The 20,000-nt window shown below is 52.4% G+C and overlaps 3 protein-coding genes across 7 annotated transcripts in view; 1 reads left to right on the top strand and 2 right to left on the bottom strand.

Moving 5' to 3' along the window:
- Positions 1–18,828, bottom strand: part of LOC125954573 (uncharacterized) — a 24,001-nt gene extending 5,173 nt beyond the window's left edge. For 4 of the 5 annotated variants that reach the window (XM_049684987.1, XM_049684986.1, XM_049684984.1 and 1 more), the window contains exons 1-3: positions 18,692–18,828; positions 15,987–16,182; positions 1–2,362 (exon numbers count right to left, since the gene is read on the bottom strand). The exon at positions 1–2,362 is cut by the window's left edge and continues 994 nt beyond it. In XM_049684987.1, coding sequence (XP_049540944.1) covers positions 1–2,198 — 2,198 coding nt within the window. In that variant the 5' untranslated portion in view covers positions 2,199–2,362; positions 15,987–16,182; positions 18,692–18,828. The remainder of the gene's footprint in view (positions 2,363–15,986; positions 16,183–18,691) is intronic. The other variant, XM_049684983.1, reaches the window with a different exon arrangement.
- A 362-nt stretch (positions 18,829–19,190) lies between these two features.
- On the bottom strand, positions 19,191–19,856 carry LOC125954669 (uncharacterized protein KIAA1143 homolog). The gene is made up of 3 exons (XM_049685150.1): positions 19,680–19,856; positions 19,492–19,612; positions 19,191–19,427 (listed from the first exon to the last, which is right to left on the bottom strand). Exons 1-3 carry the CDS (start codon positions 19,782–19,784, stop codon positions 19,243–19,245), a joined length of 411 nt encoding a protein of 136 aa, XP_049541107.1. The 5' UTR covers positions 19,785–19,856; the 3' UTR covers positions 19,191–19,242.
- Positions 19,857–19,908: 52 nt separating this feature from the next.
- Positions 19,909–20,000, top strand: part of LOC125954578 (dosage compensation regulator) — a 5,462-nt gene continuing 5,370 nt past the window's right edge. Inside the window, exon 1 of the mRNA XM_049685004.1 lies at positions 19,909–20,000. This exon is cut by the window's right edge and continues 621 nt beyond it. The gene's annotated coding sequence lies outside the window, so the exon portion shown is untranslated.

A 20,000-nucleotide genomic window follows, 5' to 3' on the forward strand; every position in this document is an offset into this window, starting at 1 on the left:
TCCAGCTTTTTACGCATTTCCTTAATCTTTGCCTCAAGATCGTCCACGATATCGCGCAGATTGTCGACCGGTGGTTTCTCGTAGATGTACGGCACGATGAACGAGGGTGCTTCCAGCACGAACATATCGTCCGTCAGTGCCGGTAACAGGGGAGTGACCGGGGCAAGTGCTGCATTTTTCTGGAATGCACCGGCCGTACCACCGCCGGTAGCGCTGTTCAGCAAGCTGCGTGAATTACCCAAGGTTGTGGCGTTGAAGGGAACATTTTGGCCCACTGCCGACATACCGACCGTTGCCATGGAACCGCCACTAATTGTGCTGTTGTGCGTTTTCGAGTTAGCTAGCAACGATACACTGTTGCCTGCTCCGGTTAGCCCACCAGCAGCACCGATCGTTGACCGACCAGCGCCGGCACCACCATCGATAGTGTTCGTGTCAATGAGCAGCAGCTTGGGGGCCTGATCTTTACCTGCGGCCGCCGTGCTGTTCATGAGCAGAGACTTTTGGGGTTTGTACGCACCGGCTGCTGTAAAACCACCGGCCGAACCAATAGGACTACCCATGGATAACGAGCCGGAGCTACGCGAGTGAGCCATTGGGATGGACGGCGTCGAAAGGGGATCCTCTATGATCTCTTGTATATCATCATCCTCATCATCCGACGATTCATGGTGGCCAGAGCTGTGCTGTTGATGTTGGGCCGCTGCGATACCGACTGGTGTGATGGCGACCATGGGCGACGAAGGTGCTATCGCCGATCGTCTCGCTTTGCTTCGCCGCGACGAGATGAGCGAAAGTGGCGTCGTTGCAGTAGGCGGTAGTTGTGGTGCTGATGCACCACCAGCAACCTCCTCTCCGTCCATATCGTCATCCTCTATGACGACACAGTCCTCCTCCTTGTCACTCAATATCGTAACATCTCCATCACAGTCACCGTTCTGTTGCTGCCGGTTGTCTGCGTTAGGAACGACACCGTTGGCGGCTGCGGCGGCGGCGGCGGGATTGAGGACACCTACTCCACCGGCAATCAATCCCGCCGATGGCTTGGCCCCTTCATCCTTCTTCACAGGCTCGTTCACTTTTGGTTTCGGCTGCTGTTGCTCCTCACCATCGGAATCTGAGTTAATGCTCACAGGCTTGTCGTCGTCTTCATCATCCTCGTCTTCCTCTTCGTCCTGCTCCATAGGCTCCTCCGTTGCTCTTGCACCATCGACAGCGGACTTAGCGACGGCGACGGTGCTAGGTTCGTTGGCCTTCTGGTGTCCATTGGTGACGGTACTGGAAACCGTTGTCGTTTCCGCTTCCTTCTCGCCTTCTTTGGTTCTTTCCACCGCTACCACCGCTTTGGATTGGTTCCGGTCCACTTCCGCGCTCTTGCCATTCGGCTGCCCCTCCGTACCACCCCCGCCCGTTTTCTTCTCCTTTTCCGTCGTTTCGTCCACCTCCATCGGTTCTTCCTCCTCGGGTATGGTATCGTCCAGATCGAGCTCTATCACACCGCCAGTAGCTTCGGCCTCCGTTCTCCGCCGGTCGTCCGCCTGCGAGGAACCAGAAACACCGTCACCATTCACAGAACCGTTGCTGCTTTCAGCACCACCAGCCTGCTGTTTCTTCTGGATCTTGCTCGTATCGTCCTTCTCTATGCTGCCGCTGCTGCTACTGTTACTACGCTGACGTTTGCTGGTCGTCTGCTTTGACGTTTCCTTTTGCAACGCAGTCCCCGCCTGCTGGGCATCCGAACCGTCCTCATTTTCGTCGCAGTCGTCGTCTGCATTCGCCTTCTTCTCACTAGATAGCGTCGCAAGCGGGACCGCCGAGGATTCCTCAGCTGCTGGCTTGGCCTGGCGACGTCCTTTTTTCTCTAGCATCTCGCCAGCATTACTGGCCTGATCCTCAGCATTCGCCTTCTCCGTTTGCTCCACTGCACTGTCCTTTGGCTGTCGATCATCCAGCTTTTCTTTCCCCTCGCCTGCCCCAGCATCTTTCTCGATACTAGCATTTTCAATCCCCTTGCTATCGACAACCTTCTTTGTCTTCTGCAGCACTATCGCTGCAGCATCTGTCCCTGTCGTCCCTGTTGCTGCTGCTGCTGCTGCTGCTACTGCTTCTGCAGCTAATGTGGTACCACCGTTCAACTCTCCATTTTCCTTCAGCTCGCTGGCCGTCGTTTCCGTGGCGTTGGCACCGACCTCACCCATCGCTTGTTTGCTGGAGGACGTCGGATGGCCAACACCGGCCGGACCACCTCACACCGCGTCAACCGCGTGCCAGTCTGTAGGCGCCCTCGTCCTCGCCTACCTCCGTCCCCTCGTTCGCGGGGTCGTGCCGGGTACGCTCAGGCTGCTCGATTCAACGAAAGGACCTAAAACGATAAAACCAGAAAACAAAAACTAGATTAGACAACACGCAGGACTACAAAATCCACTCAACGTTGGTCTACTAGTTAACTTAGGGCCTGCAGCAGTCAGTGCACCGAGGCACGCTTCAAGGTAGTGAATGGTGGATAGATCTTTGGGAAAGCATCACTAATGACTCTCTCTCTCACTTTAGCCCACTGTTTCTCTCTCTGTCTCTCCCTTTATCAATGAAACTATTCGCATAAAACAGTTGCCTAATCCTTTTAACCATCGATCGCCCTTCAGACCCCCTCCCAAATACTGGTGGTCCCTGAAGCTGATCAATGCTTCCACTACTACCGAGGAGGTGGAAGGAATGGTTGGATGCATTGTGTGTGTGTGTGCAGCACACCAAATGCGTGCAAGTGGCTACACGTCACCATCATCGTCATCATGTTGCTGCTGGCACTGATGACGACAATGACGGCGATGATGACGATGACGATGATAGTGATGATATACATCGCATGGATTGGTGTACGTGTGCCGAGAAAAATAGTGAAATTGTTGGTCCTCACACCCACGATGGCGCTGGCAGTAGCACACCAAAAGTCTGGCAGGAACAGGAGGTAGGGAGGTGGAGAAGAATTGGGTGGGTGGAGGGTGGAGACCGTGCACACATACAACACAACTGAAGTGAAGCGGACGAACCCTGCTCGTGTGTTCGGGTGGGAATGGAAAATCGGAAAAGGAAAGGTCAGGGAAACAGGCAGCCTGGCGGATGGGCGGGAGTCCCCTTCCAACCGTTTTCCTTCCCCACTCTTTGAGCGATTCGACGAGAACTAATCGATAAAATCGTCCTCTCGTGCGCACTGCTCCTGGTCGTCGCCGTTGGTATGTGTGCCCCCCGGAGGTTGAGTTGTGCCCCGGGACACATACAAGCCTCAACAGGACACATACACACCAGCACGAAGGACACCAAGCTAGCCAAAACAGGGAAAGATAGAGAGAGAGAGAGAGAGCGAGAGAGAGACAGAGGGTGTGAGAGAATGAGAGCGAAAGAAGCAGATGATAGTAAATCCTTGCCACCTTCTGGCCTCTCGTGGTGCGCGCGGATGATGGACCCAGGAGCCTCTGCTTCCACTTGGCAACATCGTTAACTGGCACCTGGTTCGTGCTCTGGCCAGGTACGTGTCACTCAGGTCACCTGGCCTGGACCCCGGCAATGGCCACGACGCGTCAAATCCGAACATCCGGCCTTCTAGCTTCTTCCCGGGACAGGGAGCCACACGCCGGTGGAGCAATACCCCTTCCCCTCCCCCTCTCCACCTCCCACCCTTCCAAAACTTCATCTCCCCCTGGCCATACCACGATCTTCTATCATTTTCGCTCTTTCTCTGTCTCTCTCTTCCTCTAATTCTCTCTCTCTCTCTCTGTCTTCCCGCTGCTACCGCCAGCTACCAGCCGCCAGCCGCCACATACCCCTCACAACGGTCGTTGTGCACTAGAGGTTGTTGCTGTATCTCGCTCTCTCCCTCTCTCTCTCTCTCTCTCTCAGCTGCTCTCTTTCTTTTTCTCTCGAAAACGGTTCCCCGCCACTCCTCACCGTCCTACCCTACCCTACCCTGCCCCCTGTGCCTGCTGCTGTTGCCTTGTGCTGTGCGCGATTACTCACAGCACACGCACACATACACATGCGCGCGCGCCAACCGGGTCCCTATAAAACGGCAGCCAAATGATATTTGTATGTGGGCTGGCATTTCTGTGTGTGCGCGCGCGTGTGCGTGTGTGTGTGTGTGCGGGCCCAGAGGAGCTTACGACTAACAGCTCCTTTCGTCCCGTCTATCTGCGCGCTGCCTTTCGGCTAACCAGAGAAGAACCCCAAGCCAAGGCACACACGCACGCAAGCACGGGCACAAACACACACACACACACACACAAACACAGAGGCGGTGTGTGCCCTCTGCTGTGCTATAACAAAATGGTGGCCAACACACCGCGTGGTGCACGCGGTATACAATGCGTGCGTGTATGCCCGCCCGCCGCTTGTTACATGAGCCGATGAAGAGGGTAGGAGAGGGGAAGAAGAGTTGGAGGAGTGGAAGGGTTTTCATACCCATTGTTTTTCATGCTTGATTACAAATTATCCGATGCAAGCTGTGAAGCGGGAGGAAGGCGTTGTAGCTTTGGCTTGATCTCGGCCTCCTTTGACGAATTTTTTGGGACCACTACAGCCACCAGAACAACAATAACAGCTCCGTTGGAGATCGATCCTGAAAGTTTAAAATCTGCACATTTCGGTGCGCACCTTCTTTTCAACTCTTTCACCCCGCCCAAAAGCCCTTCCAAGCAGCAACACACCATCCATCCATCGCTTGCCAAATCCATCGAAACCCATAATCGTCGCCAGCAACAACAGCAACAACAACAAGGCAGGCTGCGAAAAGCAAATGCGTCAGACACACCACCAGGTACACGGACGCCGCGCGCACACCATCAAGCAGCAAAACGCAACGGCGCGCACTAGGGAAAGGTGGGAAAGAGCAAGGAAAGAGGAGAGGAAGAGAGGGAGTGGAGAAGGGTGCGCGATCTAACGGCATGACGATGTGCGCGGCAGTGGCGGTGGCGGCGCTGAGCTGGCGTGTTTGCCCCGCCGTCCTCGTCGTCGTCGGCGTCGTCGTCGTCATCGTCGTTGTTGTTGTTCTGTGTCACCGACGATGGTGCCCACTAGATGGCAGCACCGGTATCAAATCTTGCAACTGCCGCGCTTCGTCACAGCACCCTCCCTCCGCCGCCGTTGCCTGCCTTCCGTGCCGATCCCCTGCTTCAACCACTCCGCTCCTGCTTCCCCTCTTTCGTGCAAGGGATGATGATATCGCCTAGCAACAGCAAGCGGGGGGAAGGGAAGGAGCTTCTGGCTACTAAGAGTAAAGAGCAAAAAGAGATGCTGATGATGACGATGATGACGATGATGATAAAGAGCAAGATGATCGAGGGTCGGTTGGGGAACACGTGTGTGTCCTCTTGCCCAATCATTCGCTCTTTCTCTCTCTCTCTCTCTCTCTCTCTCTCTCTCTCTCGCTGCGGACAAAACTAAAATAGCAGAGAGAGAGAGAGAGAGCGGAAAGGTAAGGAACGTGGGTAATGGCCACGCAAACAGAGAAAGAGAAAAAAGGGAAAACAATGAAGAGAAAAATAATATGGAAAATTATTTCCAGCGATCCGTCATCCGATGCCAATCCGGTGGTTGCATGAAAATTCGGTGCAGCACCAGGTACCACACCGGCGGTCTGTCGGCGCCAAGTACAATCCTCGAGACAGCCTCCTCATGGACTCAGGCTCAGACGTCAGGAGGAGCAGCAGGCACAATCCGGAGTTGGAGGTTGGTTTCTGGCGGGGTTCATGGTCCCTCTTCTCCCGTCTCCCGGACTTGCTGCTGGCTGACGAAAACTGTCAAAACGAGGGTATCTCGGCTCCACACACGCACAGTCGCCGCGCAATGGAGTGGAGGAGGCATGGAGGAGGAATAGCCAAAGACCAGAGAAGAAGGAGAAGCAACGGACAGCAGCAGCAGCGGTACCCGGCAGCGATGACGGGTGCGAGACAGAGAAGGAAAGAGATAAAGCAGCATTTTCCAACCATCCACAACCCACCAACATCGTATACCTTCTACTTCTTCTTCTTGCTTCCCACCGTGCCACCACCACCAGCACCGGGGACCACACCGCACCCCATCATCATCATCCTCATGCTGCAAACATGAATCGCCGCCATTTTGAAAGTGCCAAATATGCTTTTGCTGCTATGTTCGTGTTCGTGTGCCCGAACATGTGTGTGTGTGTGTCGGTGTTCCGAAGTTCTAGCAAATCCTCGCCAATACCACGTCGCCTCCCTTGTCGTCTACAAAAAAGAGCTTGAAGGTCCGGGGGACAGGAGACAGGGCGGGATTTCTGCAAATGATACAAAACGAAAAAGGACATCTTGCACCAGTGGTGGTAACGGTATGCCAATGTTGTGGCCCTTTGCCATTGTTCATGGTTTTCAGGCTCTTGGTCTTGTTATAATCGGTCGGCCAGGTTTAAGGTCTCTCCAGGAAATCGCATAGCATAGCAAGAACATAGCATAGCTTTCACCAGTCACCTGTCAGGTGTGATCTAGATCTAGTAGATCCGAAGACTAGAATATTGCACGATCAGATATCCAGGATATCCATTTCGATCTCACAACCTCCTGTCTACTATGATGTGAACTAGAACCTTTTAGCATGTGATCTTCAGGACAAAAATACTGGCCCGGACTGAAGTGGCACATAATACCAGGCTACTATGATGCACTATAGCAAGTCCAAGCCTATCTATTCTACGCTACGGTGTGCTACAAAATGCGCCTTCGAGTGGCACCACGACGCTATATACCCCCGCGCAAGACAGACATCGATCCTTGGACTCGATTGACAAATCAAATCAACGCATTACCCACCGCGTACATTTCCTCACGATCTTTCTCGCAACAAAATGTGCGATCCATCTTCTGCTGTTATCGGAGTATCGACTGGTTGGTGGTGGAAAGGGAATCCACTCACAAAACATCCAGTATTTCCCGGCCAAATACTACACCTCGACAACAAATCCACCAGAGAGTACATGCAATGCCGGCTGGAGTGTTGCAGGATTTTGAAGAGATCCATTAGGTCCGTATCCTGGTTGCTTTTTGTGGGCCTCAGAGCAGAGGACATGATGAGGTGACAAAATGGTAACGGAAAGGGGGAAAAGATAAAGGGAAAGGGAAGTAGGGTAGAGGATGGTAAAATGGTAGCCTCGAATAGAAGGTTGAAAAGCGACGAAGAGAGACAAAAAGCATAAGAATGAGAGAACTTACTCGGTAACAGAGAGAGAGAGCGCGCGGACTAGCGAAAGACTGCGGAGAGAATTGCGTGCGCTGCTGATCGACAAAGGGAGAGAGAGAGAGAGAGAGAGAGAGAGAGAGAGAGAGAGAGAGCCGGATCACGGAACATGGTGGTCGACAACTTGGTGGGTGTTCCGACAAGTAGCGGGCCTTGGGGTAAGGGTCCGGCGTGGACATGCTGCTGTACAGCAAAAGCCAATGGATGGGAGGAGAGTCCACTACTACCACACTTCCTTCTGACACCCCCTGGGTCAGGGGTCCCTCTCTTCGATTTAGAGGAATGGTCCGTCGGGGGAGAGGCTGGGTAGTAATGGGAGTAGTAGTCGCAGGTGGGAGCCCAGGGGGGGGGGGGAGGTCGAGGAACTTGGATGAATTGATTTAGAGAGGCACGAGAGGAAGGCCGATGCGGGGAATGCGAATGGAAGGGGCAAAGGGGTGGGTGGGGGGGGGGTTTGCAGTGCGTGGGAGGCAAGGGAAACGTGCGCGTTCGGCGCATGTTTCCGTGCTGGTGTTGGTTGGTTTCTCTGCTCGCTGTGCGCACTCTGCGTCTCTGCTTCGTTGCCTCCCTTCCTTCCTACCGTTGGTTGTTGTGTTCCACATCCCCACACCCCCTGTGCACTGTTACCATCCATATCGCTGGATGGATGAAGTCGTACGATCGGAAAAGGGAGGGGGGGAGGGGAATGTGGTTACCGAGGAAGTCCAATAGGAAGAAAAACTATCCGTTAGCGACCAAAAGGGCTGCAACCGAACAGAACGAAAGGAGGAAACGGTTCCCAGGGGCCACACTCCTGCAACACCGGAGAGATAGGACATGGACCTGGACTCTGGAGCCCCCCGGTGGAGGAGGAGGGAGGGGAATCGACCATCGATAGTCAATTTTCGACCATCAACGCAGATAATATTATTATTTTAAGGTTTGAGTGTGTGCGTGTGTGTACGCGCTATGAGAGGTTGTAATCTCCAGCATCGAATGCCCGTTTGTGTGTGTGTGTGTGTGTGTGTGTGAGAGAGAAAGAGAGACAGAGTCTGTACGTTGAGGAGTTTGCTTAGAATTTATAAAACAACATACGATTCCAGAATCTTCTACGAACCCCTGGGACAAGAACTAGAAGTAAATAGATCTCCATCGGCTGGCGGAACAGAATTACGTAAACTACATCAGCTGCAGCTACAAATTCCCCGGGATACTCAGCTCAGAATATCAGAAGCCAAAATTAACCAATTTTCTAAATTTTACTGTGCCGACAATAACATACTTTCTTAGGACATTCGGGGTACACCATTCGAAAGCGTTGAACAGACCCTCTGCATTTGAAATACAAGTGTATCGTGGGAAATTAGTTCTTGCTGTCAATAGATAGATTTGCAGACACGTTCCACGATCGATCAAATCACACACGAAGCCTCAGAACAGTTCCTCCAATTGAAAATATTCATAGCAGAATATTCTAGCAATCTTGACATCGCCAAGAAACACTGTTTGAGGCTTTAATTTTGACTGATTACTCAACAAGTGGCCTGCCGTTTTCATCGATGCATCAATGTATCGAATATTGTTCAAACTAAGCTTTTGATAATACACTTGTGGCTTGCTCTAGAATAGTTAGAATTCCGCGATCCCTGGATCTCTGGATCACATCTACTCGGCATGCTGAGATCTCACATTCATGTCGGAAATTCATTGATACGCTTTTTCCTAAGCAATCCAACAGACTTTTCACAGAAAGAAAAGCTTTCAAAACATTAGTGTTCCCATGACAACCGAAACTGAGCTAAGCATGCCAACAATTCTTGCCAGTCAGACAGGCACAGGAGATTCGCACTGGACCCCGAGATTAATGGAAATACCTGTATCTAAAAGGATAAGTACTGCAGCAGGATGCACAGGAAAATGGCTGCATTCACACAGCGCCGACGTAGCGACACTCTGCGGACTGTCGCCAATCAGCACCATCATATCATCGACACCACACACGACCACTATGCCGTATGACGCGGCGGTGGCTCGTTAGCCTTATTATGTCCCACTTTCCCATTTAATTAATTCGATTTTTCACGGCAGCCCAGGGTCGCCAGCACCAATAGCCCCCCCCTGCTCGAGAGTGAAACAGAGAGAGAGAGAAAGACCAGAGCCCGTTAATCACAGCAAAGCACCATGCGTGCCCCCCGCCTATGGCAGTATTGGTGTCGTTGTGCGTATGCAGAGAGTGTGCACACTTCGCCGCCCACCCCACCCCACACAACAGACATCACACACTGGGTCGACTGGGAAAGGAAAGGCTTAAATAGCATAATATACTCGCGGTCGAAGTCACGCGGCTGGAGCCTCTTGGTTGGTGGTGTGTGATGCTGTTCCACCGGACACGGTGGTGATGATGGGCGCACGGTCCGTTCCGAACAGAGAAGTTCGCGGACGAAACTTCACCGAGTTGTTAGTGGGACTTTCTGTTTTTCGGGCCTCTTCGACCATCATCTCACTAAAACCGGCGCCTCGTGGCCTTGACCATCGATATATTACGTTTAAATGTCGGAACAGGAGACCGTTTTATGATCTCTTATGGACCCGGGTGTTGTTTATACTGCCTGTGCGCGTGCGGCTGAGGTGAAGAAGCACAGGCACGCCGCCACTTGACGCCTTCGACAGTCTGCAGCTGTTGCTGCAGCAGAGCAATAAACAAATTAATGGTAGCTGTTCGTTGGAATGTTCGAATAAGCATGAGACACGAACCGGGCTCAGGCGGGCGCGCATGGTAGTGAGTAGCCAGTGCCAGGCCCCGCGTATGAACTTGAACTCGCCGCTAGCAGCAAACTGCACCGATTGCTACAGGAACCAAATTTTTTGGCACAATGCACGAACTTCTTTTTCTTCTTGTGTGTGGCGCCGGTCTTGCACAAATGCGGATATGATTAGCAATTAATGCTGGCAGGCAAGTGGGCTGTGAAAAGATACATAACAGGTCTTGGAGACAATTTTATTTCCATCTTCTTCTGGCACACACACACACACATCTCTCCGAGCATGTGGATAGCTGGGAAATGGGTAAATGGGAGTCAGCTGCAGAAGGAATAAGGCCGCCAAGCTTGGTGGCGCTGGTGCAGAGTGACGTAACAACCTAATTGCATCTTCTCTCGGCTCATTCACACCAATTCATGAGGCGATAGAAGACCGAACAACCAGTGTTGGTTGACTTTTTCCATTATTTTCGTGCCTTCTCATGCTACACCTTATGTATTTTACATGCTTTGGTTAGTGGTGATGATCGGTGACGCTTCTGTGACCAATGATGATCGCAAATGGTTACTTTTTAATGAGCAATCCATACCCCACTGGGAAGCATAATCGTTCTTCAGAAGGATTTTCTCTCCATCCGGCCACCGAGGACACAACGCAGCATATGGCGGGGCTTGATCTTGCACCTCCATTATTGATCTGATGATGAATCCTTTTTTCTCTCTCTCAAAAATGGTCTCCAAGTGAAAGGGATAATGCGGTATTGGAGTAGTGAACAACGCTAGTGTAAACGCGTCCTCACCGCACCGATCTGTCATCACATGGAAGAATGTGCTGCCTTCGCTCGAAATGGATACTGGAAAGGACGGTAGTAGTAGGCTGCGACAAAGAAAGTCGCCAGCAACCCGGGAAAGTGATATCCTCACCGGAATCGCGAGGTATCGATCTTCATCGAACAGAACGGATCCTGTCATCTACAGAGAAATTGCGATTTTGTTCCGTTTTAAAAAAGTTGATATTTGCAGGCCCCACAGCCACCCGACCACATACACAGGGACAGAGCGCGCCCCAACACACCACCAACCAGCAACAGAACCACTAGAGGAAAATTCCTTTTAACGACGACCGCGAACATCCCCACACCCCGCTTCTCCCGTTGTTCCTCTTCCTGGCCCTCCCCAAGCCGACACTTCCGAAGCATTATGTTGTCAAGAAGTGCCCCACCACATCCAAGCCGTACGTAGAGCGAAGAGAGCGCGCGCGGGAGCCAAAGCAAGAATAAGCGCGCACAATCCACATCCACATCCACAGCAGCAGCAGCAGACAGAGCCGGTTGCAATGGTGATGATGATCATCATCAGCAACAGCAGCAGCAGCAGCAGCGGATTGGTGTGTTTGTGCCCCGTGCACACAGTGCTGTACGTGTGCTGCTCACACACACACACACACCAGCCGGCGACGAGTCGCCAGCAAGTTTTGGGCCACCGAAACCATTGTACGGAGAGGGGTTAGGGGGTGGAGGAGGAGGATGCGTAAAGAGGAAGAGGAAGAGCGGGAAGAGTACGCAAAGGTTGGAGGATGAAGGGTGGCGATCGAGTGATGGTCGAGGGAAACCAGAGAGAGAGAGAGAGAGAGAAAGAGAGACATGGTGCGCGATAGAGAGAGCGAGAGCGGGTGGAGAAATGAATAGAAGCGGAATGGATGGATCCGTGCGCCCCCCACCCCCCACACCCTTGCAAGCTCCAAACCTATCAGCACACCCGTACTGTCCACCCAGCTATTCGGTTGCCCCAACAACCCACCATCGCTGATAGACGGAGAGGGTGTGGAGGGAGGGGAGGATGATGACGAAGGCATGGTCGGCGGCGACGGCGACGGTGGCGGCGTGCTACAGGATAAGATAGAAAAGCGATGCCCGCGGTATGCGAGAGAGCGGGAGAGTAAGAGCGCGAGGGAAGAGAGTGCACCACGAAGTGACGTTCACGCAACATTGCCCCGCTCAGTGACGGAAGAGAGAGAGAGAGAAAGAGAGAGAGAGAGAGGGAGAGAGAACAAGAGAGAGCAAGGGAGAGAGAGAGTGATCGAGTGCGAATATATCTGGCCGAGCGGTGAACGTCATAGAAATTTACCAAAAGGAGCAGATAGAACGCGCGGGGAAGACAGAAAGAGAGAGAACGAGAGAGCGTCTGTACGTTTCTACCAAAGAGAAAGAGAGAGACAAAGAGAGAAGAGAAGGAAAGAAGACGCACAAAGAGAGAGAGTTGGAGCTCTTTTTTTGTTTTTAGTAAGCTGTTTTCGCTCCACAATGGGGCCTCCTCCGCCGCTCGGTGGTGGGTCGAACAATAATGATGGAGAAGAACGTCAAACGAGAGGGAACAGGTGGAGGGCGGGCCCGGGGGGGGAGGATCACCAGGAGCGGTACGCGGTTTGAGGAAGGTACGGGGTACGGGGGGTGCTGCAGAGTATGTGGTAATGTTGCTGGCGATTGTTGATGGGGCTGAGGGGAGTAGTATGGTAGGATGGTTTGCCCCGGTGGAGGACGAGATAAAGAACCTCACATCACCTAGCACACGCACACGCACACGCACTCACACAACCACGTTGACAGACACGCGGACGCCGTTCGTCAATTAATAAGTGAAGGGTCACGCGGAGCCAAAGGGTGCCGGAGCAGCCGAGGGCAGGGGACACTGGGAAAGGGAAGAAGAGAAGCGTGGCGAAGGATGGCGAGGAGACGCGAATTGGCCGAAAATGGCGGAAACAGAGGCGGCTGAAGAAACAACAACCCCAAAAGCATTGATTATTACCACAGTTGACAGCCGAAGGGGGACAAACAACAGCACACACACACACACGCATGCACACAGCGCCAGAACAGAGCAGATACGTCAGCAGGCTGCTGCTGCTGCTGGTGTTGCTGTTGCTCGTGTCAGCATCCTCACGAAGGGAATACACCTTCTCGTCGAGCAACATGCAACGTGCTAGAGCCCCTAGCCACGGTGGTCTGTGTTATCCTTGTTCTTGGTCTTGGATTTGTAGATGCGCCAGTGCGAGCAGGTCATGGTTTAACAAGGAGAACCATACCTAACACATTCGCAGTGCATTAAAATGTCCCCCTAGACTGCATTACTGGGGGGGCGAGCACACATACAGAAGCAGACGCGACGTATAGAGGCACAATCGGAAAAGCCAAGTGAAAGCCTCCCCCCGGCCGCGGTATCGTGCTAGTTTTCCACGCTATTCCCCGCAGCAGGTGTGTGCGCGCTGGATAACTTCCGTTAGCTGCAGTTGATTATGACCGAGAGCCGAATATCTCCACATGATTCACGATGGCGTCTACTGCTTAAGAAGTAGATCGATTGCGAACATCGATCTTGCAACCAACGTCCTTGTTTTGTTGTTACCACCAACGGGAGTTTTGTTACTACTGCTAGAGATAAGAACTACACCTAAGGGAAGCCACGTGGTCCAGGGATATTTCCTTTTCTCCCTGTTGCAATTGCCTAGTGTTGCTGCGATTAGCCATTAGAATTGCTTGTCCTACTTTTGACAGTTGCCTAGTAGCTGCTCAGTTGCTCCCTCACTTTTACTCGCGTGGCGTCACTTTGGCGTTCTGGCGCCGCAGCAAAGCGACTACCATTCCATTTGCCCTTCGTGGTCCTGGTGGTACTTCCTGCGTGACGAGTGTTTAATGGAACTCTGGACAGCTGCTGTGCGTTCCTCTCTCTGCCTTCACCACTCACAATGGGGATGAAGCTAATATCCGTTGTCTAAGGGAACCAACAACAAGGCGTCTAGGAGGTTCCCTAGTAGACATCATGCTGTGCGGATCGCAATCGTAAAATGATGGGGAGGTCAAGTCAATTTGAAGATTCGTCGTCAAGGAAGTGATGCTACGCGGCGAGACATGCAAACGAGAGCTTCACGATGTTTCACGCAAACCGATGCGGTGAATCATTGGGAAATTTGTTAAGCCCCAGAGATCTACTGATGAATGGTGTACAGGAGGAAACAAGAAAATTCAAGGAAGACATGTACTTTAAGGAATTTGATTGCAGCCAGTAATACTGATTGAAAACTGATCGTTCAGGAGAATGGAAATCTTCCTTCAAATAACGATACGATACTGCAATTTCCCAACAGAAAACTCCAAACTCCAATACCAATAAGAAATCTGTAGTGCTAAAAGCATCGAATAGACCGTAATAAAACCCGTTGCACAAGGGTACCACAGCTGCCACATTTACATTATATAACCGTCAGGCACATTATGTAACGCTTGAGCTGATAAAAAAAAAGATTTTCCTGTAAGCCACTGAAATTCTCAATAGCCAAACCATCTTTCCGTAAATGTTATATTAACTTGTGAAGAGTAAAAAAGTTTCTTGTTTTTTTTTTTGAGTTTTCTTCCCTTGCCTCCCTCTCATCGAAATGTGTTCACGGCGATCCTACCCCAAGCTCTCCCCCCCGTGCCCTTCTAACCGCTCCATACCCCACCGCCACCACCATCACCACCATCCCCACACCATGTCAACCCACCTCCTCTCCTCTAGCCTTTCGAAAACAAAGATTCCAAATCATGCTGCCTCCTCGCAACCCTCTCCGGCCGTGCCTCGCCTCGCCTCGTGTCTCGTCATCCCAGTGCCAAGCCCCCCCCCCTTCCCTCATCCACCACCTACCACACTCTACCCTTCTTCTACATCTTTTATTTCTGAATTTCATCCAATCCCCGCGAACAGTTCCCTCCGCTTACTCCGCTCCCACCTCCCCCCCTCCCTTCCTCTTTCTACCGACCGGATCTTCACCCAAAGTAGAGCCAATGGCACACACACACACGCGCGCGACAGCTCCCGGCCGCTCACAGACTCACTCACACAAACGCACCGCGCGGCCAGAAAGAAGGAGCCTGCAACGGCAGCAATAGCGACGCGGAACCAAGGGGGCAGACCCCGGGCTTGAAGCGCACCACACCGCGCATCCACCACCGTTGTTGCCCCTTGCTTGCCCGCAACACGATCACCTCCCTCTCTCACTCTTGCGCTCTCTTGCTCTCTTGCGCGCTTTAGGGCCCTGTTGCCAATGTGGCAGTGTATCCAGGACACGACCTCTACACCACACACCATCGTCTCCTGTTGCCCCCCCTGTTGCCGTTGTTCCAGGGATGGATGGCAGCAGGAAGGATGGTCGTCGTTGTCGTCGGTTCAGGAGGAGGCCGGGTAGGGAGGAGAATATTCCGCCGCCGATTTATCCATTCCGTCTCGCTCAATCGCTCTCTTGCTCTCTCTAGCTATCTCTCTCTCTCTTTTCAGTGTCTCTCTGATTCTGGTGGTCCGCCACTACGGGGCGCCACCATCGCCAGCTTGGAACGACTACTTCGTCTGACCGGTAGGCACGGATGGCGGGGAAGGAGTGGAGGAGGATGCCACGATTTTGCGCCTGTCGGGTACAACGGGGATGCGGTCGATTCCGAGAAACATCGACTCCACTCCGCAAGGATCATCATGCAGGACCTTCTTCATCGAGACGAAGGGCAGGCGCTACGATCCCGCGGGGGACCCCAAGAAGCAGAGCGGCTTCCGATTTCCGAGACAAACACACACCGGGCCGCTGATAAATGGCAGAACATAACGGTCCGTGACAGAGGAAGAGATAGGCACGAAGAGGAGGATGTGCCTGAAACGGAAGGAAGCGAGAATGAGACAGAGCGCGAGGAGAGGAGACCTGGTAGATGTGGGTCCCCTTCCCGCTGCGTTGCAGCGTGGCCACTACCAGAGGCTCGGCAGCGGCAAAAAGGTCACCGCCGGAAATCGATTTAGGGAAAATCTTCTTCAGCTTCATTTGCTGCCCCGCCCGCGTAAATGCGGCTACCGGTGATTTCCTTGGCAAGAGATCATCACCATCGGATCCGTGTGTCACTGGTTTCACTGCAAACCGTACATCCGGCAAATTTGGCTGGAATGAAAGGAGGGGCAACAAAGGTGCCTTTTTTCGGGGAACAACAGTTTACTTACTTGCTCCGGGCTTCTGGATTGTTTGCGACGGGTTGGTGGTGGTTGATGATGACTACTAGACCGAGAATTGTTCACTGCACACATGCACACACACAAACACGCACGCACGGATATACACACAGTGTTAAGTTCGGGCACAGCAGTGTGTGCGTTGATTGTTCAAGAAAGCGAGCAGAACTGTCAAACCAGCTGTTTACTGAAGCGAGAATCGGAGTTTCGTGAGTGAAAGAAAGAGTTTTAAGACAAAAAAACGAAAGACAAACAGATAATGATTGCTCCCGAGAGAGGGATTCCCATTCCCAAGTGCCGTGAAAGGATAAAACAAACAAAATACTGCATTGATTGCAGGCACGACGACAGCAGCAGCAGCAGCGCGTGGAAACGCATGTTGATGATGCTCTCCATGCTGTCGGCGTAGTGTTTTGCTAGAGGAAACGCAAGAGCTCGCATCTCAACCGCGCACCACCACACACATGCACCTATACGGACGAGTTCGCCGGGTGGGAAATGACAAGCGAACGGAGGTGTGTGCGTGCGTGCGCGTGCTCGTTGCCGTCATTGCGGCGGGTGCTGCTGCTGCGGGGCAACAACTTTCGTCCCGCAACGACCCAAATCGCGACGAACGCGAAAGGGGTTTTAGTGAAATTGATGGTCCGTGTGCTGTGCTGTGCTGTGCTGCGATACGCACACCAGTTTTCATTTGTTTTCAAACCGTTTTCGCGCGCGCGCGTCATCAGCGCCACCTTCGATCATCGAACTCGCGATCCAAAGTAGCCGCGTGCCGGGCGAGCATAAAAAATGGTCTTTTATTTACAATACACGTCACAAACAACACACCAAGGGTGGAAGGAAGTGCCACACAAAAAACCGGGCGCTGCTTAGCATTATCGGTTGACCGCCAAACACACGCCAGCCATCCCAGAGAGGCAGACGACGGCGCGCGGGGTCTTCGCGGCCTTGTCCTTCACGTGCTTCCAGCTGTTCCGCGAAATCCCGCCGGTCGACGCGCGTGCTCGCGGGCGACCGAGACCGGAGCAGGGATTATTGTTCGTCACTTGGGAGCCTTTTAAACGCCGCGCGCCTCACCCAACACCTCCACTGTCACTCAATATCCTGCCGCTGTTGGTGGCGCCGCCGCCGCCGCCGTCGCCGTCGCTACCGCTCGACGCCATGTTGGAATTGTTGGTTGGAAAATAGCTGATTCAACCTCACCGCCGCCGCAACACCTGCCACACACTTCCCCCGCTTTCCGCTGTGCTCCTCTGCAACGGCAGCGACGGACCAAAAGTCGCCATCTCGCTCCACTACCCCGCGCCACACCTCCAAACCGCCCGACCCGACCCTCTCGACAACCCGTCCGCCCTCCTGCCCCAACATGCTGCGCACGATTGGGGAAGAGGAAAACAGCAACAACAAAAACAACAACCTCTGCAGCAGCAGCAGCAGCAGCACAAACCTCCCAGCAATAGAGTACACATACACACGCACCGCGAGCACAAACACACAACCTAGGCGCACGCACACATCGATCGTTGCCGCCGCGCCCTCCTGTTTCCGCCCCGCAACCCCTCAACGACCGTTCCCATTTTTTTTGCCTTTTCCCTGGGCTGCCGCTGCCGCTGCCTGCCTTGTTGGATGTCATCCGTTTGCCGTTGCCGCTACTACCGCCAACACCGTATGCGCAACCCTAGGGATGGCCGGTGGTGGGAGGGTGAGGTGGTTGGAAGTGGCGGCAGGACCGGGCGCTTGCGTGTGTGTGTGTGCACTTCGGCTGGTACGTACAAACCGGCGGACACAAACACATAGACATGTTTTTTTTTAACATTCGCTTTACTTAGACCTCTCTTCGCTCTCTTCGCTCTCTTTCTCTCTCTCTCTCTCTCTTCCTCTCCCGCTCACTCTCTCTTTCTCTCTCGTTTTTTCACGTGCCATTTGGTGGAGCATCGGCCGAAGAGGAGGTGTACAGGGGTTGGTGGGGAGGAGGGGGGGGGGAATTTAATTCCACACACTTCCTTCTCCCTTCCCCTCTATCTATCGGTCGTTGTGTTACTGCTTGTATGAGCTCGTTATATTAGCGCGTCACATACGCGCACACACACACACGCACGTACGCACAAACATACATACACGTTGGCACCAGACGCGGTGTGCTGGTGGCGGTGGCGGGGGGGGGGGGAATGCCTTGTGTGAAAAAGGTAGGCAGAGGGGTCCGCGTTCGGTGCGATGTGGAAAGCACGGGGTATGTTGTCGGGGACGAGGAGGCAGGAGAGCGGGGGTGCTGCGGTGGGCTTGTTCCCATTTCTGAGCCTCTGAGCTAGCCACACACACACACACACACGCACTAGCGGACACACGCACATTCACACACACACAAACCCAAGTACGTGTCACATTCACAAGTCTCCCCTCGCACAATTTTCCACCGGGGGTTGGGAAATTTTATTCAAAAGTTTGACCCACGAGCCCACGACCGCGTTCGGCTAGGATCTACTTCTGCAAGAATGCAACCTTTGCACGATCGGTCGCGTGCTGCTGTGGACAACATCAAGAAGTTCACTTTCTTTGCCCCCTTTTCCTTCACTTTCAAGCGCGGCGTTACTTTCACGTCCTTTCGAGGGCCACCACTAAAACGGTCAACGGTTCGCCGGACGCCGAACAATCCGCATCGCGCACACATCACTAGAAGACTCCGGGAAGGTTTGTACCTTTCGATGTGCTCAGTTAGCAAACGTTGGCCTTTGCTTCTGCACGGTGGTCAACGGTAAGCATCACACACCTTTAATCTCTTTTCACGGGAAAACACGCACGGAAGCACGCAAAACACGTCCGTGCGGCCTGAAAGTTGAAAACGAAATGAGGGAGGGGGAGGGAGAATAGCCGCTGGATTTGATGCTTGCAGGCTGATTGTCTACGATGGGGATCATCGAAGTAGGGTTCAATTTAAGGCATGCTTCAAACTAATTCGAGTATTATTGCAAATAGATGCCCATTAACCGTGTGTTATTTAATGTTTTTAATGCTAACTATTATTTTTAGTGCATTATTCATTTAATAAAACCGCGAAACTACGAACATTTCGTGATATTTTCGATTTTTATCCCCTATTTTGAACCAGGATTGGATTGACAGCTCATTTGAAGCCGAATTTGACAGCAGGAACAGTGACCGACACAAAAAAACCTGAGCGCTTGGAAATCGTTACAGGGTTTTATGGAGCACTTTTCTTATTTATTTGTAAAACTTATCCGTCTTTAATCTAATTATCTTCTTCGTCATCTTCGTTAAATGATAGTTTGCTCTGTTGCTCTTTCCTCCGCGCTTTTTTCGTCTTCTTATCCGCCTTATGCTCAGGCCTCGGCTTTTCGTCCGTTTTATCTTCTTTCGACTTTTTCGATTTAAAGACAATCTTTTGGTTTAAATCGGCGGGCTTTTCGCTTTCCTCTAAAATAAAGAACAGATCTTAATTAGCTCGATACTGCGGAAACGAGCGCAATCATGAGCGTACCCTGAAACGCTTTGGCGGCTTCTTCTGCGGTCAGATCGCCGTCCTTGATGACCACCACTTGCGGTTTTTCATCATCATTCTCTTCCTCGTCCGAATCTTCATAGTTTTCTATTGCTTCGCGCTGAAAAAAGGTTTCGGTTTTAGATTTTGCGATTCCGCGTTTCTTCTCCAGAGCGTGCGCTTCCTACCTTGTCCTCTATCGACGGGCCCTCCCTGTAGCCGATTTGTTCTTTGATTTTCTTGAGAAAACTCGGTTCCTCCGGTTTAATGAAGGCCACATTGCGTTTGGGCATCTTGGAAAACGGTTTTTGGAGGAAAATTCACAAAAAAAATCATCGACCGAACTTTGTTTACGATTTCGCGGGCGGATATAAACACGATTTGACAACGTTCTCGGCTGTCACTTTTTGTGAAAAACGCGTCTGCGTGTGAGTGATTTTCTGGGTTTTCCTTGGCGATTTTCCTGGTGATTTGAGAAGAAAGAAGCGTATATTCTGGTGAAAAACGTA

Source organism: Anopheles darlingi, chromosome 3 (assembly GCF_943734745.1).
Source record: "Anopheles darlingi chromosome 3, idAnoDarlMG_H_01, whole genome shotgun sequence".
In the NCBI taxonomy this organism is placed as follows: domain Eukaryota; kingdom Metazoa; phylum Arthropoda; class Insecta; order Diptera; family Culicidae; genus Anopheles; species Anopheles darlingi.

Bases quoted from the DNA above. Each gene is read 5' to 3' on its own strand.
- LOC125954669 (XM_049685150.1), bottom strand. From the start codon at position 19,784: ATGCCCAAACGCAATGTGGCCTTCATTAAACCGGAGGAACCGAGTTTT. The intron at 19,613-19,679 runs GTAGGAAGCGCA...ACCTTTTTTCAG, and splicing joins GCCCGTCGATAGAGGACAAG to CGCGAAGCAATAGAAAACTA. The intron at 19,428-19,491 runs GTACGCTCATGA...TCTTTATTTTAG, and splicing joins AGCCGCCAAAGCGTTTCAGG to AGGAAAGCGAAAAGCCCGCC.